Source organism: Carassius auratus, chromosome 7 (assembly GCF_003368295.1).
Source record: "Carassius auratus strain Wakin chromosome 7, ASM336829v1, whole genome shotgun sequence".
Lineage (NCBI taxonomy): Eukaryota > Metazoa > Chordata > Actinopteri > Cypriniformes > Cyprinidae > Carassius > Carassius auratus.
The window spans coordinates 17,917,170-17,942,888 of record NC_039249.1 but is presented as its reverse complement, the minus strand read 5'-3'; the positions used below and the strand labels follow the sequence as shown (position 1 = coordinate 17,942,888).

At 37.2% G+C, this 25,719-nt stretch overlaps 3 protein-coding genes and 1 pseudogene across 3 annotated transcripts in view; 2 read left to right on the top strand and 2 right to left on the bottom strand.

Annotated features, from left to right (window-relative positions):
• LOC113106146 (limb region 1 protein homolog) overlaps window positions 1-6,053 on the bottom strand; it is a 35,033-nt gene extending 28,980 nt beyond the window's left edge. The window contains exons 1-5 of the mRNA XM_026267776.1: window positions 5,788-6,053; window positions 3,652-3,724; window positions 2,092-2,131; window positions 1,664-1,803; window positions 752-855 (exon numbers count right to left, since the gene is read on the bottom strand). Coding sequence (XP_026123561.1) covers window positions 752-855; window positions 1,664-1,803; window positions 2,092-2,131; window positions 3,652-3,724; window positions 5,788-5,850 — 420 coding nt within the window. The 5' untranslated portion in view covers window positions 5,851-6,053. The remainder of the gene's footprint in view (window positions 1-751; window positions 856-1,663; window positions 1,804-2,091; window positions 2,132-3,651; window positions 3,725-5,787) is intronic.
• Window positions 6,054-8,147: 2,094 nt separating this feature from the next.
• Window positions 8,148-15,949, top strand: LOC113106145 (nucleolar MIF4G domain-containing protein 1-like; annotated as a pseudogene).
• Window positions 15,950-17,137: 1,188 nt separating this feature from the next.
• On the bottom strand, window positions 17,138-19,926 carry LOC113105306 (motor neuron and pancreas homeobox protein 1-like). Its single transcript, XM_026266355.1, has 3 exons — window positions 19,303-19,926; window positions 18,068-18,228; window positions 17,138-17,883 (listed from the first exon to the last, which is right to left on the bottom strand). Exons 1-3 carry the CDS (start codon window positions 19,799-19,801, stop codon window positions 17,602-17,604), a joined length of 942 nt encoding a protein of 313 aa, XP_026122140.1. The 5' UTR covers window positions 19,802-19,926; the 3' UTR covers window positions 17,138-17,601.
• Window positions 19,927-25,378: 5,452 nt separating this feature from the next.
• ube3c (ubiquitin protein ligase E3C) overlaps window positions 25,379-25,719 on the top strand; it is a 31,613-nt gene continuing 31,272 nt past the window's right edge. Inside the window, exon 1 of the mRNA XM_026267775.1 lies at window positions 25,379-25,517. The gene's annotated coding sequence lies outside the window, so the exon portion shown is untranslated. The remainder of the gene's footprint in view (window positions 25,518-25,719) is intronic.

Below are 25,719 nucleotides of genomic sequence, written 5' to 3'. Positions count from 1 at the left end.
TATGGGCTTCTACGGTTGACGACTTAACCCTTCCCTGTATCAGCAGGGGGCTTTCATACAAGCGGCAGTTTCTGATCGTTTCCTCTCTTTCGCTACACACGCACACACATACGTTCCGCCGGTCATTCTGAGACGTGTAGGCCAACATAAAGCAGTGCTTCCCTCTCTCCTGTGTTTCTGGTTGATCAATGGCCAGAAACAGTCATGGTGCAAATGAGACAAAACGAAGCAGTACGCCTCGCTCCCGTACAAATGAGTGCAGCCCTCATAAACTACAGTAGCAACTAATCTTTATGTAGCTTTGCCAGAAGGGACATAAACCAGGAGCGACTTCAAACTGTGATGAGAGTAAGACAGAGGGCAACTTGATGCATTCCCTCCCACCCTTTCATTTTCATCTGCACGCTCTATTGTGACGTGTGTGTGTTTGCTGGTTTATGGTCTCTATGAGCACCGGTGACATGCCTTGTTTGAGTGACTAATGACATGAGGCTGAATGAGCTGTAGAATTAAGAGAGCTCTGCTTTTGAACTTTTATCTCTTTAGGGTGGGGGAGTGGCTGAAATCAAAAGGGTCGGGCATAAAACCGTGTGTGCTCATGTTTTGCCAAGCGAGGGTGAGTAACAGCACATATCTGGTTTGTACAAATGTGTAAAAATGTCTTTAGCATCTTATGCGTCCTATACATAATATCATTATGCAGCAAAGCCACAAGCTTGCAGAAAACACACAAACACACATGACCACATACCTTTTTGGAACCGGCGAAGCCCTCGGACTCCAGGAAGAAGTAGGCAAAAGGCATCAGCACAAAGAGACAGAGATTTGAAAAAAGGGACATCAGGTTCCACAGGCCTGAAGAATGAGAAATCATTTTGTTCCATATTAAGTTCAGATAACTAATTTAATTTTTTAATTTAATTTAATAACTAACCTAATCAATATGAATTTACATAATAACAGCAAATGGAAAACACCCCCCCCCCCCACACACACACACAATTCCTTGTTCATTAAACATTTAGTTTTAGTTGGTTTAACACATTTAAAATGATTTCATAGATTTTCCCTCAAAAACCAATGAATTAAAAAGTTAAGGGACTCGAACTTCTAGTCTTCATTTTTTTTTTAAACCCAAACATCCTTGTATAAAACAATCCAAAAACTGTTCTCAAAAGCTCAGGGCTGCGTTTCCCAAAAGCATCGTAAGCCTTTGATCGTAACTCCATTGGTTTCAATGATTTTAGGATGCTTTTGGGAAACACAGCCCAGGTCAGTTTAACAGAGAAAGCATCAGCTCAATAAATAGACACATGACACCACCTTGTGGCCATGACTGAAGCTAAGGAGAAAAATGATTCAGCTGTATTGAAATGATTAGAAATAGGAGAAGTATGGCCCCAACAACAAAATTAAACATTACATAGATTGTTCAGTGCACTTTCTATGAAACACACAAATTAAATTTTCGAATTTAGATGAAAAGTATCAAAAGCTAGGCACAAATAACGTAATGCGTATTTGGAAGAACAGTAAACCATCAGCAGAAAACAAGCAGCATTCATTTCTACATGTCAGACAATATTGTACAGTCCTATGTAAGACTACTTGTTAAGTAACACATTAGATTTAAAGTACATAAATAAATAGGTGTGATACTGACCATGAATGAGTGATCCATTGAGCCACTGTATGTAGTAGTTTTTTGGCAGGGAGAGCAGGATCTCATTACTGATGATAGAAAATGGTAAGAGAAGAACAGCCCCTCCAGACACTGCCAGTGTGAATGTACACAGGTACATACTGAGAAAAAGAGGAAACAAAGTGAAAAGTATGTCAAGTACTTGTTATTATGTTAATGATTTTAATCAGTTTTCTTTTCACATTTAATGTGATGTAATTATGCAATAATATGGCGTTACATTAAGAAAACAAGTGACTACGATTCAAGGTACAGTGGAAGATTTTATAAGAAAACGTTAGACTAAAGTTTCTCTGATATTAAGTTGTATATAACTTGATCCTTTAAATGCACAATAAAAAATTAGAACTTGTTATCATGCCCGATATGGTCAATATCAAACAACTCACGATATTCTGTTGACGATGGCATCCTCATCTTCCTGGTCATCTGTTGGCATAAGAGAAACACATAAAATCAAACAATAAAACCAGACACAGGTTCAAAGTGATCTTGTTTTGGATTGAGATCATGTTCCTAGTGCATAGTCAAACAGAGGACACAGAAGCGTGACAGATGGTTTAATATGTCTAAAGTATGATCTCTCTTCATTTAACTGAAAGCTACTGGAAAACAGTACTGGAGAATCATAAATCACAAACATGTGAATAGACCTTTACAATCAACCGGCCAGATGGAGGCTGTCAAGAGTCAAAGAGGGTTCAAGAAATAAAAGAAAGGGTAAGAGAAAGATGAATAGAAGGCAAAGAATAACATCACTCTATGAAAACTAATTTAATAAATTGCAGTAACTGAATATTCAGACCCTTGAAAAAGCCTCTACTTGAGGCCACAGAGCTTTATAGCCATGCTTGACAACAGCAGCTCAGCTCAGCTGTACTTTAATAGAGACAGGAGGCTTAAGAACAACGTACTTTCACCTGCCATCGACGCTCTCCACAGGGCTTAGCTGACATTAGTTATGCTACTTTTAAATAGGAGGGCACGACCTGATCAGGAACTAAATGTGTCCTCGTAATTGTTTGTGTAAGGAAGGTTGGAGGGGGCAGTGCCTTGTGTTATAGAGTTGGAAAATGCTGTAAAGTGCTATAGAGTTCTAAATGGTGTAGACCCCTTAAAAGTTTGCAAGCAAACACACTTTCTATCAATCAAAGTGTCCATTTGCCACCTAGGAATTTGATCTAAACTAACTCTGAGGAGCTCACAGGTATTATCAAGTTATACATAGTAAAAATTAATGTAGATACATTTTAAATATAAATATAGTAATACATAGTAATATACTATGGCACGATTTCACAGACGGGCCTCAGTTTAAGCCAAGACTAGGTCAAAGTTTAATTAGGATTTAAAGTCTATTTTCATGAACATACATTATCTTGAGACAAAACAAGGGCACCGACACTGATATATTGCACACTGGAATATTTTATATTTCCTATGCACTTTTTTTACTGTCCATTGCACTAGTATAAATTATGTTCACAGTTTCTGCTTATAGTGTACATACACTTATTACATAATCCATCTGTATAGTATGTTCATAGTACACCTGACTGTTTATCATGCTATCTATGCTGATAGTTTTTAAAATCTGTAAATTATGTCCAAAGTACTGCCTTATTTGTATATTCATTTTACATTTGAAACATATTGTACACACTGTATATCCTGTACTTACTGCTTATTGCACTTCTGGTTAGATGCTAACTGCATTTTGTTGCCTTGAACCTTACATGTGCAACGACAATAAAGTTGAATCTAATCTAATCTAATATTTAAATATCAATCAGTGCCAGTTTCTTTAATTTGAAACAGAGCAGACTTCCATTTTATTTGGGGACTAGGCTTAAGCCTCGTCTGTGAAACCGAGGGTATACATAGTAAATATTATAAATACTATTGCATTTAAATAGTGCAACAGTTTGATCAGAAACAGAACTTCTTACCGCTTTTTCTCTTGTAGCGTGAGATGACGCAGTACGATACAATGTACAGCACTGCAAACAGGAGGAAGCATACCTAGAAACACATGGAACGAGATGGAGTTTTCAAACACCTCTGTTCTGCAAGAGCTTTTACCTTGTAAACTTTTTATTCATACAATTTTTAAATAAAAGCATCATCTTATATCAACTGAAACTGAGTAGACTAGAAATGTTACCCCAGTAAGATTTTGTGCCCTGTGTGTCTAGAAGTTCACTGATTCAGGAAGCAAGTCTTTTTATATAATAATAATAAAATAAATAAAAAAACTTGCTACGTGTACTACACTAGGCTAACCAAGACGTGTCACTGCACTTGTATCATTACTCTTTTGTTGATTTTGATTGCTTCCATTGTCCTCATTTGTAATGAGATTTGAATAAAAGTGTCTGCTAAATGATTAAATTTAAATGTAAAATTAATGTAAGTCTTGCCTGTATTTATGAGCAGTAATAGTCCGACTGAATGGCAAAGTAAAGTGTCTCTGTTTTAATCATCAATAATATGCTGATCAGTAATCTGAAGCAATGTTATACTGCATGAATAAGCAGAGAGTGTCCAGGAGACTGAAGTGTATTTTAAGAGGACAGACTGATGGATGAGAATATGTAAACATGCCGTTCATGCTTGAACATTTGCTCATATTACACCTTGCTTGTAACCTCACAGAACCACAGAGCACTAACAGACATCTGCATTACATAAGTGCAACTCTGCTCCACCATGAAAATAAACCTACAACACGGTGAAGGATCTGTCGATACAAGGACTTCAGATTGTCAGATATTCATACCCCAGGCTGCTTTTGAAATCAAAAATAATTTCTATTAAAGCATACATAATATGCTTAACCTAACCCTTTGCAGAGTGAAGCACAGACGTTTTGTGAACTCCACTGGAAGATGGCACTCAAAATACACACCAAAACATTTAGCGTACTAAAATTCACTTTTATTTTCACATTTATATTTATTATTAAACATGGCTTCTTTTAAAAATATATATTAACAGTGCATAAATGTTTTTCCATTTCCTCCAACAGCTATACATTTCACAGGAATAATGTTACTCTGTGAAAGCTATAGATCATCATAAACACTTGTGCTGAAAAAAAAAGCATATGGTGCAAAACATTATGTATTCGTACTTCAAACCATTCTAACTGATGCTTCCAAGACGATTACAACTTATACAACTTTCATCTGAACTGAAATGTCAGTTGTTACTCTTAAAATAAATGACTGCTATCATAATAAGAAAATACATTTAAAACTTTTGTTAATGCTTTTCAATGCTGCACTCGACACTACAGAAACACTTTCTTGGTTGTTCAAAATGTGGATCAAGAACAACGTTGACCACTAATTCATTCAGTTAAACATTGATATTCATTTAGAAGGCAGAGGCAGAACCTGGGATCACTATAAACAACAATGAATATTTGTTTGCTGTTCTTACAAGCAAAGGCTGCAAAATTTGTTCAGTCAGACATGCCAGTAAGCTCTAAAAGATTAATTCGTGATATTTAATCACTTGCAGATCATGCAATCCATTCATCTATGACACATGAGAACAGGTTTGCCTACGCAGGAAGGAGAGACACATTACATCTTGACACCCGAAATAAACACTGCAAATCTGCAATGCTCATGTGTACACCAACAACAGTAAACCAGCTGTCAGTGTGGAACCGTTACGATAACTCAACTGATCTAACTGACTTTACCACTTTATAATACTGCTCAGTGAATGCTGCGTCTGCTCTAATTCTACTACAATATGTCCCAAAAACATAACAAAAAACATACATTCAACAATAGTGAATCAAATGTGCCACAATAGCTACAGAAAGGGATCAATTAGCTCAGTACTGTAACTAACGACAAGCTAACATGCTAGCTAGCTAACTAACTAGCCTAATGAACCTCACTCATATACACTACGGTTTCTACTGAGAAATTATGATACATTTCAATTACAGCAAACCCATTAATCTTTCAAGAAATATAGGTAAATGAGGCTTCATGAGAGTTGAATGGTGCACACGCGGCCAGTGTGTTTGTACGTTACTCGAATCAGTTTCTCTGTACGTTACTTACAATGTACTCGCGCACTTGGCTGTGGAAATTCTGCTCTCTAATCGTCACATCGTCTTCTTCCATTCTTCATATTGCAGAAACACATTCATTAGCAACGCATTTGTGTGTCGATTCCATTAGCTGTAAGAGAAAGCGCATCTGTGAGATAAACAGACCACCGTAGCAGAGCTCGACTGACTTGACAGCGCTCGCGCCTCGGCGCCAAATAAACAACCAAAACACAGTCAAAATATACTGCGTCATCATTCAGCGACACGCGACAGGACAAGAGACTTCACGCACACAGGTGCGCTGTCACTGAGAGTGAAGGCAAATTATATGTAAGATTTACATAATTCAAAATTTGCTCAGCGTTGTTTTGGACAGGTCTGATGTTTCCTGACGTAGCTGTAACGTTATACTGAGAAAGCATCATAGAAATATATAAATATGTATTTTACATATACAGTACAGACCAAAAGTTTGGACACACCTTCTCATTCAAAGAGTTTTCTTTATGTTCATGACTGTGAAAATTGTAGAGTCACACTGAAGGCATCAAGAGCTATTTGACCAAGAAGGAGAGCTGCGCCAGATGACCTGGCCTCCACAGTCACCGGAAAGGGCCAACAAGTGCTAAGCATCTCTCGGGGAACTCCTTCAAGACTGTTGGAAGACCATTTCAGGTGACTGCCTCTTGAAGCTCATCAAGAGAATCCCAAGAGTGTGCAAAGCAGTAATCAAAGCAAAAGGTGGCTACTTTGAAGAACAATATGACATATTTTCAGTTGTTTCACGCTTTTTTGTTATGTATAAAATTCCATATATAATTCCACATGTGTTAATTCATAGTTTTGATGCCCTCAGTGTGAATCTACAATTTTCATAGTCCTGAAAATAAAGAAAACTCTTTGAATGAGAAGATGTGTACAAACCTTTGGTCTATACTGTACATACACACACACATACACACACACACACACACACAGATATGTGTGTGTGTGTGTGTGTGTGTGTGTGTGTGTGTGTGTGTGTGTGTGTGTGTGTGTGTGTGTGTGTGTGCTTAAATGTAATCTGGATTATGTAATCACATTCCAAAAATTAAGTACTTAAATTGGATTAAGTACTATTAGATTAAATTATGTTTTACTCGTAATCATCAGACTACATTTACTTTTTATAGATTACATGATTAAATATTATTTATACAATAGCAATAATTTATCCATAATTTATTGATTCTCCCTAATTCATCTTCTTAATTTTTTTTATTTCTATTTCCCAATAGCCAACTGCTTATATACACTCAGAAATTCTTCAGTTTTGTGGACATTTTACATTTACATTTTACATTTAATCATTTAGCAGGTGCTTTTATCCAAAGCGACTTACAAATGAGAACAATAGAAGCAGTCAGGTCAAGAAGAGAACAACAACAGTATACAAGTGCCAGACAAGTCTCAGTTAGTCTAGTACAGAACGCATAGCCAGGGTTTTTTTTTTTTTTTTTTTCTTTTTAATAAACGGAAAGACAAGAAAAGAAGGAAAAGTGCTAGTATTAGTTGGTTAAGTGTTGGCAAAAAAGATGAGTCTTTAGATGTTTCTTGAAAATGAGTAAAGACTCTGCTGTACGAATTGAGATTGGGAGGTCATTCCATCAGCTGGGCACAGTCCAGGAAAAGGTCCGTGAGGGTGATTTTGAACTTCTTTGGGATGGCACCACAAGGTGTTGTTCACTTGTCCAGCAAACTTCTGGAAGGCACATAAGATTTAACCAGTGAGTTTAGGTATGTTGGTGCCGTGCCAGTGGTCGTCTTGTAGGCAAGCATCAGTACCTTGAATTTAATGCAAGCGGCTACTGGTAGCCAGTGTAACCTGAGGAGAGGAGTAACGTGAGCTTTTTTTTGACTCATTGAAGACAACCCTCGCTGCTGCATTCTGGATCAATTGCAGAGGCTTGACAGTACATGCAGGAAGGTCCGCATGGAAAGCATTACAATAGTCCAGTCTGGAGAGAACAAGAGCTTGGACAAGAAGTTGGGTGGCTTGCTCTGACAGGAAGGGTCTAATCTTCCTAATGTTGAATAAGGCAAATCTGCAGGGCCGGGTCGTTGTAGCAATGTATTCTGTGAAGCTTAACTGATGATCCATCACAACTCCTAGGTTTCTGGCTGTCCTCGAAGGAGTAATGGTTGACAAACCCAGCTGTATAGAGAAGTTGTGATGAAGCAATGGGTTAGCTGGAATCACCAGGAGTTCGGTTTCGTAAGGTTAAGCTGAAGGTGATGGCCATTCATCCAGCTAGAAATGTCACTAAGACAGGCTGAAATGTGAGCAGCTACCGTCGGGTCATCTGGTTGGAATGAGAAGTAGAGTTGGGTGTCATCAGTGTAGCAGTGATAAGAAAAGCCATGCTTCTGAATGACAGATCCTAATGACGTCATGTAAATGGAGAAGAGACGTGGTCCAAGTACTGAGCCTTTAGGTACCCCAATAGCAAGGTGTTGTGACTTAGAAACATCACCCCTCCAAGACACACTAAAGGTTCTGTCAGAGAGGTAGGACTTAACCCACAGGAGTGCGGTTCCAGAGATGCCCATCTTTCTGAGGGTGGACAGGAGAATCTGGTGATTAACGGTGTCAAACACAGCAGACAGGTCCGGACATTCATAAGGTCAGTCATTAGTCACTGTCATTATGTCAATCTACACAGCCTCTGACCACTGGATTTGCAATAATCACTTCAAGTTTAAGAAGTGCATACTGATGAACATGTTCATTTTTATTTGAAGTACTACTCATCCTGTTATTTTACCATGTATTACTTTTGTTTATCTTTCAAAAAAAAAAAAATTATTATTATTTTGTCATCTTTCACCTGATATATTTTATTTGAAGTACCCCTGAGGTTTTAAAATAAATATTTATATAATGAAGTATCACAATTGCTTGTTCCTGGTTCTCTGACATTCGTTCTGTTCACATGATAAATACATAAAATATTCCATCTAAAAGTAATCAAAAATTAGTCTCATTATATTACCAAACATTTAATGTAATGGATTACATTACTAACTAAAATTTTGTCATCTAATTTGGAATCAGTAACAGTAACCAACTCTGTACATAAGGAAGCTAGGAAGCTTACACAAAGACCGCTTCCTCTATAGTACTACTGCTTCCACTACCAGTAATAATCCATCCGTAAATGTATCATCTATCGATCCAGTCAATACTACTAGCCTACTACAACTATTGCTAGTGATAATATAATGCTGCTGTAGGCATCAAATATTACGCTATATCAAGTTATGAGCAAATGTCTTAGGCTACTGCTGTCTCCAAGATTAAAAGAGGCCTATATATTAAAAACAAAACATTATACTTGTTATTAAATTAATTCATATTTCGAAGTTACGTTACGCTCCATCTCAATAGATGGCGATAAAGCCACTCAATAGTCTTTTCTCTACTGTCATAACGTCTAACGAAGAAGCAGCATCAATGGCGACCTCCAGCTTCTGCATGTGTGGTTTTTTCTGAGAACTTTCAGTCTGTAATCACGCAACCATTTACAACAAATAAAGATTGTATTCACAGCCAGATATATTTCGCTTAGAAAATGAAGGCAAAGGCACAACCCAAGGGCAAAGGGAAAGCTGGGAGGCAAACACACAAGGATAAACTTCAGAAATTCAGGGATTCAGTTACTAACTTCGTGAAGAGCAAAGGCGTCTCCGGTGAAACTGACAGCGACCAAAGAGGGTTGTTCGTAAGGAGGAAGAGTAGAAAAGAGCTGCGCAAAGAGAAACGTAAATTAAAGAAAGCCAAAAAGAAAAGTCACCACACGGGTCCATCGACTCTGAACAAAAAACACCTGAAAGCCAGGAGCCCGTACGTCATTTTAAATCTGGATATTACATTTGATTATTAAGTTAAACTCTCCCTAATGCTCAAATAAAATTTATTTATCAAATGCTTTATAAAATTACAAATAGTTTCAAAGCAGTTTCATTGTAATAAACACAAAAGTAACAGTGTTAATGTAGCAAAATTAATCTATTAAGGAATAAATTTAATGCCAGCTGTAAAGCAGCTCTACAGAAGACAATAGTGTCATTATTCCATTATTCAGTGTCGTAAAGTGAGTTTTGGTTATTTTTCTTTTTTTTCCCACACTGCGTGCTCATCAGAAGAATGTTTTGAAGCTAATATTTGTGCGTGTGTTCTTATATAGAATCCTGCCACAGCAGGCAAGTATGTTCCCCCTCACTTACGAGAAGCCATGGACAGTAAACGCAAAGCCGAGCTGGAGAACCTGAAGCGCACTGTGAAAGGTCTGATAAACAGGTAAGATACAATGGAAGGTATAGGCTACAGAAATGCACAATTTGAAGAATCTGTGTTTTATAAAAAAAATAAATAGAGTCTTTGGTAAACCAAGTGCAATTCAGCCAGTTTGATAACCCTGTCTGGTGTTGGACAGGTTGAGTCAGCCCAACATGGCATCCATCAGCAGTCAGTTGGAAGAGCTGTACATGAGCTCCAGCAGGAAGGACATGAACGATACACTCACTGACATTCTGCTGGCTGCCTGCGTCACTCCTGCTCTCATGCCTGAAAGGTTAAACTTTCAAGAATGACTTCTTTTATTAACTGACTCTTTGATAATCACTGTATTACATGTATGTTGATTTGAGAAAATAAACCTGCTGATATTTTATTTTAAATGAATATTCTTCTTCTGAGACATTAGACCCTAGAGCATTTAAGTCACATCCACCGAATAAGGCTCAGACCTTCAAACCGTTGAGAACTAATTTTGCCCAGATCTGCAATCTGGACAATGGACGCATAAACACTAGCTGCTGAAAGTCAGAGCCAGTCTGAGTTTACAGGTTTCGCAGAGCATTGTTTGGGATGGGCTCAGATTCAGATTTTTTACCTTCATGATTCCGTCTAGCCAGACGACGTCAAACATGTGTGATAATTTGAGCCAATTTTAGAATACATACAATACGTTTTTTGTGTGTGTGTCGGGTGGGGTGGGGGGGGGCAGCAAATATCTCACTGTGCATTGAACTTTGGGCGACGTAACTTTGCAGATGTTGTTTATCCTCTAACAGCAACATCACGCACTAACTAAAGTTAAAAAGGGAAATCATAATCAACCAAACCTTTAGTCAGCATTCAAGTTACTGTACTGAATCCTGGCTCACTTAACTTCACACTCAAGAAATTAAATATGACCTTAAAACAACACACTAATAAATAGTAAATTATTTTAATAAACACTCACTCTCTCTTCCAGGCTTCTAATGGAGCACATCCTTCTTGTCCGTGTCCTTCACCAAAGTGTTGGCCTGGAGGTATCTAACATTTCACCTCACATTAAACTTCTCATCATGGCAATATAGTCCACACTAACTTACTGTTGCATTCAGTGGCATACTATTATTAGAATCACTGTCGCAGTGTGTATTTTAGCTTGATGCTGCCTAGTTTCTCACTTATTTTCCCTGAGGTTGGAGCTCATTTTCTGGAGACTGTAGTCCGTCAGTTTGATAAAACCTACGGTCAGCTTGATGCCACAGACAAAGAATGTGACAACTTGGTGTCCATAATTGCCCACCTCTACAACTTCTATGTGGTCCATGCTCTCCTGGTGTTTGACATTCTGAAGAAGCTGGTGACACGTTTCAGTGTAAAGGATGTAGAACTGGTTCTGCTGGTGCTGAAGAACGTCGGGTTCGCTCTGAGAAAGGACAATCCTCTAGCTCTTAAGGAGCTGATCTCCGAGGCTCAGCGGAAAGCCAACGCTGAAGGAGAGCGTTTTCAAGACCAAACAAGGGTAAGACACCTTTGTCATGAGAAGAAGCTGTCTTCTGGTGCTTAGGAATTATCATATTGCATTAGCTTTTAATAATTTACTCATGAATCCAACGCAAACTAGAAACCAGGACAACCGAGGCGAATCATAAAGGAGGTCTGCAGTTGGTCTCAAGCACAGACGTTTGTTATGTTGGCTTGCTTGTCAGATTCGGTTCATGTTGGAGACTCTATGCTGGCGCTGAAGAACAATGACATGAGAAAGATTCCAGGTTATGACCCTGAACCTGTGGAGAAATTAAGAAAACTGCAGAGGACTTTGGTGAGAAAATGACTGATGTTAATTTGCATTACTTATTCTGTTTATACTGTTCAATTTATAAGGTGGACTTGCAATACAATGGTTAGAGCAGTTAACTATTTAATATTCATTTGTATTATTAACACTAAAATGAATAGTTGATATTTTGTTTATGCTAAATGTACTTCTCGCCGTGTCCACTAGGGGTCAGACTAACGCTAGTTTAGTGTAGTCACATTGATCTGACTTTTCTACGGTATTTTTACAGAAAGGTGGAATGTGTTTAAAGCTGGTTTCTTATGCACTGAATGTAACATTCTTAACAGATTCAGAGCAGTGCCCGTGGAAGTGACATGAAGTTGAGAGTCTCACTAGACAGTCTTCTGGAAGCGGAGTGTGTTGGTCGTTGGTGAATTGTAGGATCTTCCTGGAGTGGAGCACCCATGATCGACAACCATGGAGACAAGACAACTACCCCATCCTCCAAAGGGGAACAAGTAAATGAAAAAAGAAAACCGTTGTTTTTTGCTTATTTAGAAATGTTTTTATCTGTAATTGAAATGCTCAGATTTACAATTATTTTGATCTGATAAAAAATTTAAAATTATATAGTTTCTGTTTATAAAATCTCTCCATTTAGGCATGTTTTATGGACCTTTATGAGAGTCAAAGTCGATGCAGAAATTGTCATCTGAAATTTTTTGTTTCTCTTTATGAATTCGCAGTACAGTGCAAAGATGTTGGAGCTTGCACGCAAACAAAGAATGAACACTGGCATCAGGAGGAACATTTTCTGTGTTGACTATTTCAAGTGAAGACTATTTAGATGCCTTTGAGACACTTTTAAGGTTTGTCAGCATGCCTGTTTTCTTCCCATGTATGGCAAACCTGATGCATTATGTTTGTAATATTTGTCATGAACCATTATTTACCCAGTTCCTTGGATCCATGTCTTCTCAGGTTAGGATTGAAAAACCAACAAGAGCGGGAAATTGTTCATGTTCTGATGGACTGCTGCTTGCAAGAGAAAATGTTCAATAGATTCTATGCGTTCCTGGCAGAGAAACTTTGCTCACATGACCAGCGGTTCCAGGTAGAGTAGACCAGCAGTGATTCCTAGCCCTCACTGTGTTCTTGTGTCACTAGGTGGCACTGGGTTCACTGCAGTAGGAGCTGCTCTGTCTGTGTCTGATGTGTTTAACTTGTACATTCAGATGTTTTCAGTTCTTTGATCCAGTGGTTAAATTAGCTAAAACTGCTGTTGATATTACTCTGTAATGAGCTGTACGCTTTTTAATAAGCAAATCTATGAATATCAATAATGTAAGTCAGTTCATTAACATCTAATACTGCAGCATTTTAAACCTTCTGTTTTTAGATGACTTTTCAGTTTAGTCTGTGGGACAAGTTCAAAGACCTGACAAACCTTTCCAGTCGGCCCTTCAGTAACCTGGTCCAGCTGGTCACTCATCTTCTTCACAGGAAGTGTCTCTCTCTTTCCATTCTTAAGGTAATATTTGATAAAGTCCACCCCTCTCCAAGAAGCCATTCTTGAATGCATTTGTGGTTTGTATGTAATGTTGTAGTATATATGTGTAATGTTCTTCATCTTCTTTATGAACTGCTTACAAATGAGTTAATGAAGGGCAGCTTTATTTTCGGCCTGTTCTCTTGTTTTCACAAGGCTATTGAATTTGGGGAGCTGGATAAGCCCAAAGTCAAATTCTTGAAGCAGGTTCTCTCAAAACTACTGAAAGAAACCGAGCCAGAAGATCTTGTGAATATATTTGGCAGGTGAGTATCCTTAGTACTACAAAAATGAATAATAGTATATATATATAAATGTTCATAATGTTGAGTGGTTTGCGATTTTGCTAAAGTGTGATTGCTTATTAAAAAATAAGTGTTGTTTCAGAAGCAAATTTCGTGATGGCAGTGTATATTAAATGAAAAATAAAGAAAATTAAATTTGACTTTGTACAAATGTAGGAATCTGTCAGGACAAGTTTTAAAAAAGACCATGTTTGGGAATGTAAAATTGCTTGTGTGTGGCCTAGTGTGTCAATATCTGCCTGTGTGTCTAACATTGTGTGCCAGGATCTCTGGAATCCCCAAGCTGGGAATGCTTCGGGAAGGCTTGAAGCTTTTCATCAATCACTTTCTGCTCCGCAACATCCAGACAGAAGAAACGGAGCAAGCCAAGGTACTCAAGGATAGAGCTGAGGTCGCCACCAAAGCCATGGAGGCCCGGGATGCCAAAATGAAGCTATAGAGCTCTTGCACACAGAAATGTGTACATAATGCATCAGACTCAAAAAGTGTGAATTACCACAGGGGCCAGTGTTTAATCTGTATGCAGACTTTACGACACGTGCCGATCACTGACATGTTACTGCATTTTTGTATTAATTCTGGCATTCTGTACAAAAATGAAACGCAAAATGTGTAAAGTATATAAATGAATTTTAGTGTGTTTTAAACAATTACCGCAAAAGCTCCATGGTCAGTTTTTCTGCTCTATATTTTTATGGTAAGATGTCAACAGATTTCAGATTTGAAATTTGGATATCTGACATTTTGTACGTTTTATTCACTTAAAGATCTATGTACTTCTAAGAAAAAAAAAGTGTTATGCTTAAATGTTTGGTTTTATTATAATGTGTCTTTTTTTAATGGCAAGTCAAAGTCGCTGTTATGAAAAAGGACTAACTAATCTTTCATTTGAAAAATGTAAGTGCAGAAAATGCCCCCCAAAAATTATAAACATTTTTTAAAAAATCAACTAAGTTGTTTAAACAACAATTTAAATATAGATACAAAATAGAAAAACACAGTGGCCTGCTTCATATTCTTAGTATTTTTTGTAAGCCAGAAACATGTCTCAAGCAGAAAAAGAGAATAAGATAATTCATATTCTTTTGCTGCTCATTAGCTTCCCATGCACATACAGTATGTTCAGTGTCTGTTCTGGTAACAGAATTGATTATTGAGTATCTTATTCCATATAAACAATACTGTATTAACTTCATTCAGAAAAGAGTACAAGGGTCCATTGCTCTACTCTTCATGAACTATAGGTTGATTGCAGTCGTCTGGAGCAAATGCACACTGTCGCATGACTGACTAGTATAACATAGCAGAGGGCTACCGTTACATTTGATGCCCTTTGTTAATTCATTAGCAACATCGGCATTACTGACATCAATCCACAGCATGGACTGACCAGAGTGTGAGCTACAATCATATGGGGTCAGGCAGCGGAAACCTCACCCTCGCAGCTCTACAACAAAAGAGCTAACTGTTTAATTATATTTGATTAATTAAACCGTATCGCATCCCTCAATGTCAGCTCAAACAACTTTTTTTTTTTTTCACAGTTTTAAAGCTGGAAAAAGGACTTTTCCACCTTTTAACAAAGACAACATTGTCACCATGTGTGAAGAGAAGCGTATAATGGGGGTCCAGCCCTCTAAGATAAACACAGGTGATTGTGAAGAGTGTGTGCTATTGTCTGTCTGTGTGAGACCAGAGGAAGGTTGATACTGACCCTAGTTTGAACTGGTTATAGGAAGCAAATTGGCTTCGAACTGATAAGACCACAGTTAAAATACTGTTTGTGAGGGTATTGCATGCTCCTGTGCAAAGGCCATGGGACTTAGTGTGCGTTTTTTATCAATTCACCATTGTTGGCTTGTTCTTTTATGTTTTCAAAAATGTAATGTGCAGGAATCTCAGCCAGAAGGTCAAACGAATCACTTGCACTGGCCTATTGATAAATCTTTATTGTGTGGTTTATTATGGAATTTATGAGTTTTTGTTTTGTCTCATCCAGGCCTTCACATAGCTGTCCCACCCTGCTCACTTGTGTGTGGTTTCTTTCCCGGCCGTTAGAGACTGGTAGTAGCACTGATAAGGTTGAGTCCTTTGTACTTCTGCAGCTGGGTAAACTTATTAGGCATTAGTTAAATCAGTAACTAATGTTTCCTAAACTGACTACTACCTGCTTAAGGCAAAAATGATTCTGTAATTAAATCACTGTTTATTGTTACTCAACAGAGTATGGATAACATTATTGAAGCTTTTGTTTATATTTATGGTCCAGTTATCTTTAACATTATGTATTATAGTAAACCATTTCAACATTTGAACAGTATTTTATCATTTTGCCCCTCTATGAAATCCCTATTTCTGTGCTATCCTATGCTGTCCTCTTGTTTCATTATAGCTATTGTAAGAGTAAAGCGAAGGTTAATAGATTAACCATCATTTTTAGTTTCTGCATGCTTTCCTTAGTCACATCACAGGACTGGTAATTTCTGTTTTAGAGTAATAAAAGGGTAAAGAGTAAAAAAAAAGTTTGTTGTAAAGAATTCTTTCACCAAAATCCACAGCTTATTATGCTAAATGTGTTTGGAATATATATATATACGATTATTTTCCACTGAGAATATGGCTAAAGTGGCTTAGTAAATGAAAAACAAGGAACATTTCAAATCACATTCAGTGTCTGAGTAGATAGTTGTCATGGCCCTGGACTAGGAGTGGATAGTGATTATATTTAAATGTCCTCTAATTGATTTGAAGAAGCTCCTTGGCAAAGACCAGATGGATCTCTAGGTTTATTACCCAATAAAGCATGTCGGTATTAATAAAGGAGGAAATGCACTTATGCGAAATAGACCTCAATTAGATTGCAGAAAAGACCATTAAAAAAAGTCTTGCTGTAGAGTGATCCAGCATACTCTCCTTCTTTCTTTATCATTTTCGTTTCATGTCCTTGCAAGTTTCTCTGGTTTAGCCAAACAGGCTCATTTTCGTCATTACTCTGTGAACATGATAGAAACAGACTTCTGGCTAGATATAACATGAAGTGTCTCAAATCAGCAAAAAGGTCAATCTAATTTTACTTCACTTGAATTAAAGTCTAACATAAATAGAAAACCACCTAAAATAGCTTGTGTGATGTGCTCTGATGATGGATGGGCTTCGTCTCAAAGGTTCATTATGGGCTGCCCATTGCTGCAGTGGTGAGAAATGTTTCTCCATATTCGAGTATGCTTCCTCGCACATTTGCACGGATATGAGAGCGCTATAAACAGAGATTCCCATGACCCGGCCGTGCCACTGACAACAGACCGCTTCACATCCAGCCTTCTCTTGCTGAAGCTCTTTCCTTCGCGTTTGTGATGGAATAGCTATCCGAATTCAACACAGGTACAAATTAAAAAAGGCCCTCCGAGATTAGAAAAAAAAGTTTTTATTTAACTGATAAACCTACACAATAATTTACATGCATTTTAAAAGCGATTTCGTTATAAATACATTGTATAAAAATAAACAGATCACATAGGCTATATGGTTCTGGGTGTAGATGAAACAAAGCCAGATTTTGTTTTATCCCACTTGAGTTTATAAATTAACACAGTGGTTATTAAATAGGTACATCTTGATGATGCGAATTATTAGCTGATAGGCCTACTAATCTATTTGGCTTGATGTAATGCATTTTTACCACATGCTCTGCAGCCATAACATCAGGCTTCACCTTCAGAAGTATCAGTAGTCAGTTGTTTGTGAGTGGCTTATACAAACAGCTCATGAGGGCGTCCAGCTCAGCATTTCCATACTGACTGCAAGATGATAACATGCAAATCACATAGCCTAGTTCGCTAATATAGGCTAAGTGTCTTTTTGGAAACGAAGTCTCATGGTTGTGGACTGATATCACTGGCATTGGTTCGTTCATCGTCGGAGGAACAATCCGATGAATTCAGCATGTAATTGTCTCCTTCTTCGTCGTCACTGTCTCTAAAGTCCCGTATTCGGTTTCTTTTCACTGAATCTGTCTTCTGGTAGTCCTTCTCCAGTCCGTCCGTTTTGTCCTGGCTTCCTTTCCCCTTTTGCTTGTCTGTCTCCTGAGCGGCTTGTTCTTTAGCCTTTTTACTGCGCTTCCATTTCATCCGCCTGTTCTGAAACCAGATTTTCACCTGGAAATAGGAACATAACATGCTGTATCATTTATAAATAATTCCGAGTAATCGAATATTATTTGACCTTGCTGATTTTAATAGCCTATTTAAATAAAACATATTTTATTATTATGTAGCCTGTTAATAGACTTTCAGCAAATTAATGAAGACATTTTTTTATGTTAAAAAGCCGATGGTTTACCTGTGTCTCTGTTAGCATTAATGATGTGGCCACTTCAAAGCGTTTTGGTCTCGATAGATATTTGTTCAGCTTAAACTGGTGCTCAAGTTCAAGGAGCTGCTGGCTTGTGAACGCGGTTCTTGGTCTTCTGCACTTCCCGAGTAAGTTTGACTGCGCCTGGCCTGCAGAACAAAAAACGGAGCGTGAATATTGTGTAGGCTACAACACTTCATAAATAAAATGTTTAGGACTGAATATAAAAATAAAGATTCCAAAATTCCAATTAGAATTAAAATGTGTTTTACATGTTGACACCTTAGGAGAACTTCTCAAGTTCTACAAAGATTTTTGTATTCTCCAAATCTACAAACTGATGCTTAAATAACCCAGTCTAACACCGCATCAAGCATTTTCTTAATAATTTCCTTAACAGAATGTTATTTGATGAACATGTACCGCACACTAACTTATTTTTGAGAGTGGCACGGACAGCGGAATTGTTTGTCCCGGTTTTCCACATATTTTTATTATAAAGGCCTATAATCTTGCGCTGCAACATTAGTGTAGTAGCCTATAGCCTAATGCTACGCGCAATGGATTTAAGCACAGAGTGTAGCCTCAATGACACGGCAAGAAATAATAAAAGCTCTCATTCGAAACAAAAAATAAATAAATAAATAGGCTACCTCAAAAGCAATTCCTACTCACACCTAGACTCAATGTGCCACGGCATTGTCAGTACATCTGCTAACATTTCCACCCTATCTGATTTGTTTGGGAGAGGTTTGAGAAAATGTGCAGACGATCAGCGGAACAGAGAGACAGTGTCTGCAGTGCACACAGTTGGCAGGCTGTGGTTTTCACACTCGCCCGCCACTTTCCCTCTGTCCATTATCTGTCCATTTAAACCTCTCTTTGAAAGACAGAGCTCGTTCAGTCTCGTTCAAAGAACAGCTTTACTGACCCTGCACGCGCTTGTTTTATCTGGCTGATGTGATCTGTAGCACTGAACACATTTGATTTGATTTTTTTTTGTATTAAAAAAAGTAGGCTACGTGTTGAAAATAAACAGCGTTATTCTGGAATATAAGTCTTAAAAGTGATCAAATATGGTTAAAGAATTCAGATCAAAAATAATCAGTCATAACAGAACAGCATGGCCACAAAAATGAGAATGGAATGAATTTAGACAGTATAATAATAATAGCCGGATAACAATGTTATTTATTTAGACACATGCATTTGAAATAACTCACCATTGAAATCTGCCATTTTCGGCAGCATCATCCCCGCGGTAGAGACCCTCAGCCAGTGGTCGAGCTGGAAGGAGCTGGCGGTGAGTTTGAGGGGGTCACTGGGGTGGTGATGGTGCGAGCCGTGCGGGTATGAGTAAGACAGAGCCGGGTGCTGGCCCAGCGCTGCTGCTGCTGAATAAGTGTACATTGGGTGACCGTAGAGAGCCTGAGGGGGGATCCCGGTGCTGCTCTGAGGGTGTAGTCCTAACATGCCTGAATGAGGAGAGTTCAGGAAACCCGGTTTGGGAATCAAGCCGCAAGACGATATCCTGGGGGGCGACGGAGACTCGGTTCGAAGAGCCTCGGAGTTCGTGTTCAGCTCCGACACCTGGACGCCCTCGGAGGAGGATGATACTGAAGAGGTGGGCAGGGAGGTGACCAGCGCCAGCGGCGAGGTCTGCACTTTTGGTGGATCGACGGCCAGAAGCGCATCGATGCGAAAGTTTTTGGATTTCTCCATCTGACCCACCTCACAAACAGATTAACGCGTCGTTCGCAACTTTAAAAGGATGTCACGAGTGTCACCGTTCCTCTCCTTAAAGTTATGATCTTGGCTAAGGTGTGCAAGCTAGAAGTCCACTTGTCAACTGCTGCTCGCGAGGGGGTGTGGATCACTCGCGTCATCCTTGTGGATATCCGATTGGACAGTGATTTCAGTGCTCACTGAGCGATTAGTAGAAGTCCTCAAAAAAATACGATTTGTATCGTTTGCAGAAGTTAAGGGTGTGTGAGAAACTGAAAAATAATAAAATATTAAAATTAATAAATAAAAAATGTTACAATATAGCCTAGTTAACACACAGCACACACCTTTGGCATGCTAGATGTCCATATTTGAAGAACATAATAATTGTTTTATAGATATTCTGCATTGTATGAAGAAAAGTGTATTAAGAAATAGCCTAATGATTGATATTCATCGTCCTCTAGAACAGATTGAAACATTTTCATCACATCCCTTAATGAGAGTAGCCTATATCATATCATTTTGTAAGTGTTTTCGACATGTCGTTTTAAAAATATAGAACTAAGATGAAGATGACTAACTGATTGTCTAAAATTGGTAGTAGCCTACCTATTGCTCTTTAGGATGTAGAAAATTTATCCAAACCGGGCTATATTTATATATATTTAAAGATAACGATATTCGTTTAATAAGAGAGAAAAAGGCAATCATCCGACAAGAACTGTTTAGTAGCCTACTGACAAAAAAGACTTTATGGGCATTTTTTCTATTAGATGATTAGGCGTATGAATTAATAAGTGGGAACCAGACGTTTGATATTTAAACATAGGCTACATTGAATTCTGTAAGAGGACAAATTTGTGGAAAGACTGTTCTCACTTGGATTAACTTTACCCCTTAATTAACTTTACTGCAGTGCGTCTATTTATGAACAACCTACGGCTATTTGTTTTCAGCAAAAAATGTAAGCAGTAAAATAATGATGAAACATAAAACAATTAGCCTAATGAAAATACGCATACAAAATTATCAAATATGTTTTGATCAACAAATAGGCCTATATTTTATATATTTTTATAATAGCCTATGTAAAACTCGTGACAAATTCCCCCCCTCTACCGCCAAAAATGCACCGACCTGACATTTATGAAAAATAACCAGTTTACCCCTGCCTGAAAATAGGCTAGTTACTGTGTAATTTTTTTACTTTACAAATGTTTACTCTGGAGTATAAAATACACAAAAAGCAGGATATTTTAATTTGAGAGGAGATTGAAACACAAAACTTCTGCTAGAGAAACACTTTTTACGATCTAATTTTTGACTTTTCCGTGTGACAGTGCATTTAGACTATGACTATTAAGCGGGAAAAATATTTTTAAATCTAAGGCCTAATTAGGCTACGCTATTAACTAAATTAATCTGTGGGCTATTAGCTAATATTTGTTGACATATTTAACAACTTTTATATACGTAATTTGTTTTTAACATTAGGATATTACCAAAATAAATAACCTACCCTACAGGCTAAATTACAGAAACGCCCAGTGTGAAAACAGGAGATTATAATTAATCGTATTATCAAAACAGCAAGGCTATACATTTATAATTGTAACATGTTGGTCCATTAGAACGAATATTAGCCTATTTATTCTACATAGGCCTAGCTCTAGGCTATATGATCAAATGATCGGGTTATGCTGCCTTAAAGGTTTTCAAGTGTCTTCAGTAAACGTTGGATCTCGCATGCACACTTTAAATCGAAATGAAGTAGCTGCACATGGAGGGATGGGGATGTGGGAGATCTGTCGTGGGGTCTGGTCCTCTTATAAGCCTCTTTAAGCTAATGGAGGAAGAGGTCAGAGAGAGAATTATTGACACACTGTTGCCCTTAACCTGTCTACCAATAAAGCGGATTAGTTTTTCTCAATTCATCAGCTAACCCTCCAGAGACCGGCCGCATGCGTTTATTTGCTCTGGGGAAATCAACAAGTCACGGGCCGAAAGAAGAAGAATAACAGGGTGCAGTAATGATACAGTGACCAATTATGTAATAGAAAGCACCAAGCCTCACGTGTAATTGCTAACAACATATGTATAGTGCACGGTAGCTACTGTAAATAGTATTTTGACGATACGCTGAAATACGAAAATAGGCGAGCTAGGCCTATTTGTATGTGATTTACAGCGCCACAAAAACCCTGTGTTATGTTTAAATCTAGCCAATTCTTCTGTAGTTTGAAGTCTGCAACATTATTTCCAATCAAATGCTTTTGTGACTTTAAACGCTACACATTAACGCCGATTTGTCCGTTTCCCAGTTTTAATTTCATTAAGGGATTGCATGAATATTTCTATTAAAGCAGCAGTGAAATATGAAGCCGTGGACCTGCAGCGATCAGTGAGATTTATGGCTCTTTTTCATCACGTCAGGAGAGAGTAAAATTATTATTGCACTCTGAGATAGAAGGGCCTGAAACAGGGACTCTCCTCAAAGCTGTTCAGTCGCTCGGTAGGCTAATTACTTTCACAATTAAGTGGAACACATATCACAATGACAAATCGAAATAGTTTATATATTAATTATCCATGGTAAATGTGTTCATTATGAAAAGCCAATTTAACGGGACCTCCACTGTCTCTTTTATTGCAATAAATATTTTCGATCGTAATGGCACAAATGGGCAGTGTGTTGAAATGTAGGCCTTTATTGCACTGCTTTTAAACACATTTGGGACTCATAATCTTTTTATCAATTTAATTTGTGGAGAACATTTAGGCCAAGGCTACTTACAATGAATGGTCTCAGTATCAAAATGCATTAGTCTAGAGGAAATCCGATTTCAGTGCTTAAAGCTGCATGATTTCGTCCCCTAAGGATTCTGAACGTGATGATAATTCATTTTAAACGCACTGCATATTTAAAAATCCCTGCTTGGCTATATTTGCTTTGAGAAGTCTGATTAGCCTATCTCTTAAGTGATTCACTGGACCAAACAAACCAGTGAACTAGCCTGAAAGCCAGGTGTCTCTTAACCGAGCGCACTGGTGGACTACACTAATGTGATGAATACATACACAATTCAGTCAGTGGTGTAATTTCAAATGTGCCTTAAACGAGATGACCCACAAGTCCCCTCTGTCCGTGACACGAGCCTGTGATTGACGATGTCACCAGATGTCAGGCTAATTCAAATGAACTGATTTCATACATGTCGTGTAGGTACCTCTCTGTTTATTGAAATTAGTGCCCTGGAAAGACTGAGGACCAACTTAAGATTTAAAAGCAACGTCTCTTTTCTAAGAAATGTAGCCTATTAAATGTAGCTATTAAATCAACAACAAACGTTATGATTTAAAATGTAAAAACATTATTAGGCTATTTCTTTGCTCTGCAAGTTACAATGATTTGAATCTGCACATTTAACATTATTTAACATTATTAAGAAACAACAATAAAGAAAGCTACAATGTTGACTTAAAGGTCTATGCCTTTATATATATATATATATATATATATATATATATATATATATATATATATATATATATATATATATATATATTTATTTATTTATTTATTTAAGGGGTGCCATTATTCTCATTTTCTTCCTCTCATTTTGATTAATTTTTCGGAAAAAAAAGGAGAATGAAGGTGCATTTCAATTTATCAACCGATATCCTAGAGCAAAACAGCTTTTAGTGAGTGAAACCTGTCTGTTTCTTATTAATGTTTCTCAAGCTCAGCTTTAACATTTTATTCACTGACTGATGAATGACCATAGATCAAAATGTAAGACTTGTTTTTGTATCTAAGGAGTTTTATCATTTAAACAATGGCTGTAGCCTGACTGCAAATAAAGCACATAGCCCAGCACATAATGGACTTGATGAGTGAGACTTAAAGATTAGGTAAGAATATCATTTTTGAATTGGTTTGTGAAATTTGACAAATGCTCTTTTGGAGCAAGATGTGCTCTGTGATCAGTGTTTGTGAACAAATGATTTATAACCCACATCTGTTAACCCACATTTTAATGTTTTTATTTTTTTATGTTTGAGAAAAACGTATGGCTGCATGAGTTTGTAATAAATTGTTAAATACCCAAAAACTGATCCTTAAATTTAAGCTATATGAATAAATAAATAAATAAATAAATAAATAAAATAAAAATCTTAATTGACATGGTTAAGACCTTTAACAGCCATGGACATTTTCTGTTTTGCAAAAGGGTCTTTAGGATGGAAAATGGTTCTTTTGAACCATCTGGATTTAAGAAAAATATCAAATACACTTAAAAATACGGGAAGAGAGGACTCTTGAGTTTAGCAATTAACCAGCCTCAACGAAGAGTTATGGAGATATATAATTCACAGAGTTGACGTAAATGAGTGACCTTTTTGACATCTTTCAAAATTAGAGACCTTTTGAGATGATGAGACCATTTTGTATTCTGAAGCAGCTCCAGAAGACTTGCTGTAGTGGCTCGTTATCCCCTTTTCAGGTCTAAAAGGCAGGATATGATCAATCAATAAGTCATAAATCCCTCTATAACATATATGAGAAACGGAGTGGTTTTCTTGCGGCTGCTGTCCTAAAAGAATCAGATGCCAAGCCATGAGTGTTATATTCTACAATATTTAGGAAGATGCCTGTGATGTCCTTCTATCTCTGATAGAGATGTACAACTCATACACAATCTTACACCAACACTTCTCATAATAACATGTAAATTTAGCTTCATTGTTTGTGCTTTTGTTTTGGCTTATGTTTGTTGTCAGACTTGCTTTATATTTACTGCACTGTTTTCCTCCTGTTTTATACTGTGTTTCTGTATGTTATAATTTGTCTTGTTCTAAAAGCCAAAAAAATCAAATCAAATAAAAACCCTACACAGAACAGCAACTAACTAATTAACTAACTAACTACTGTAACTAACTAACAGTTAACTATTTCTTTTATGTTTCAAAACTTTATTCACAGTAGATGATTGTTTTTTTTTGTTTGTTTTTCTATGTGTATGACATGTCATGGTATGCTATGCATTATGAGAAAATTTATACAATGGAATACATGTTTTGAATAAAAAATCTGTTTATTTTTATATATTCTATGAACAAAAATAAATATCTACTTATTTATTCATATATATTTAGAATAAAAAACTATTTATCCTAAAGGGATTTGTAAACCTTTTTAAAAATATAATAATAATAATAAAAATAATAATTATTATTATTATAATTTACATTCTGACTTGAGTATACATTTTAAAAATAAGGTTTTCAGAGCCATAGATTGTATAAAAACAGTAGGCATATTGGATAGTCTCCTAATTTTTTTTTTTACATCTCTTACAATCAAAATAGAAAAGAAAGGCTTTTTATAAGACATTTTTTAAGAAGATGTAGAGAATATGATTAAGTTACATTTTCCAGAGATTAGACCCTTTGCACCGAAACTGATTTTCTTTAATTGCTGGGATTCATCCAGGAAGTAATTGTAACAGTATTGACCCCGTATTAAACCAATCGTTTGGGAGGAAATGTAATGTTGTCCAATCACATTTCACCGTGCTACTGGGTGGGCGGGCTCTTCTCATTCTGTGTTGTGTTTGTTTAGTAGCGCAAGAGCAACGATTTCGGTTCTGTTTTCTCTGATTTCCAGTCGCTGAACTGTATCGTTCGGCTGAGCATTCAATAAAACCAGGTAAACAATTCGCATTTCATCTATTAATTCGACTCATCAGTAGAAAAAGCGGCAAAACATCACTGAAATCACTAGAAGACTCTAGAAGCGACCAGAGAGACAGATGACTGAAGTTTGTATCAAGCTCAACTATCATGTCGGAACAGAGTACTACATTGATGGTCAAAATTACTGCCTTAACTCTCGCTAAACGTTGACAGAC

Bases quoted from the DNA above. Each gene is read 5' to 3' on its own strand.
- LOC113105306 (XM_026266355.1), bottom strand. From the start codon at position 19,801: ATGGAGAAATCCAAAAACTTTCGCATCGATGCGCTTCTGGCCGTCGAT. The intron at 18,229-19,302 runs GTGAGTTATTTC...TTTGTTCTGCAG, and splicing joins GAAAATGGCAGATTTCAATG to GCCAGGCGCAGTCAAACTTA. The intron at 17,884-18,067 runs GTAAACCATCGG...TCCTATTTCCAG, and splicing joins TAATGCTAACAGAGACACAG to GTGAAAATCTGGTTTCAGAA.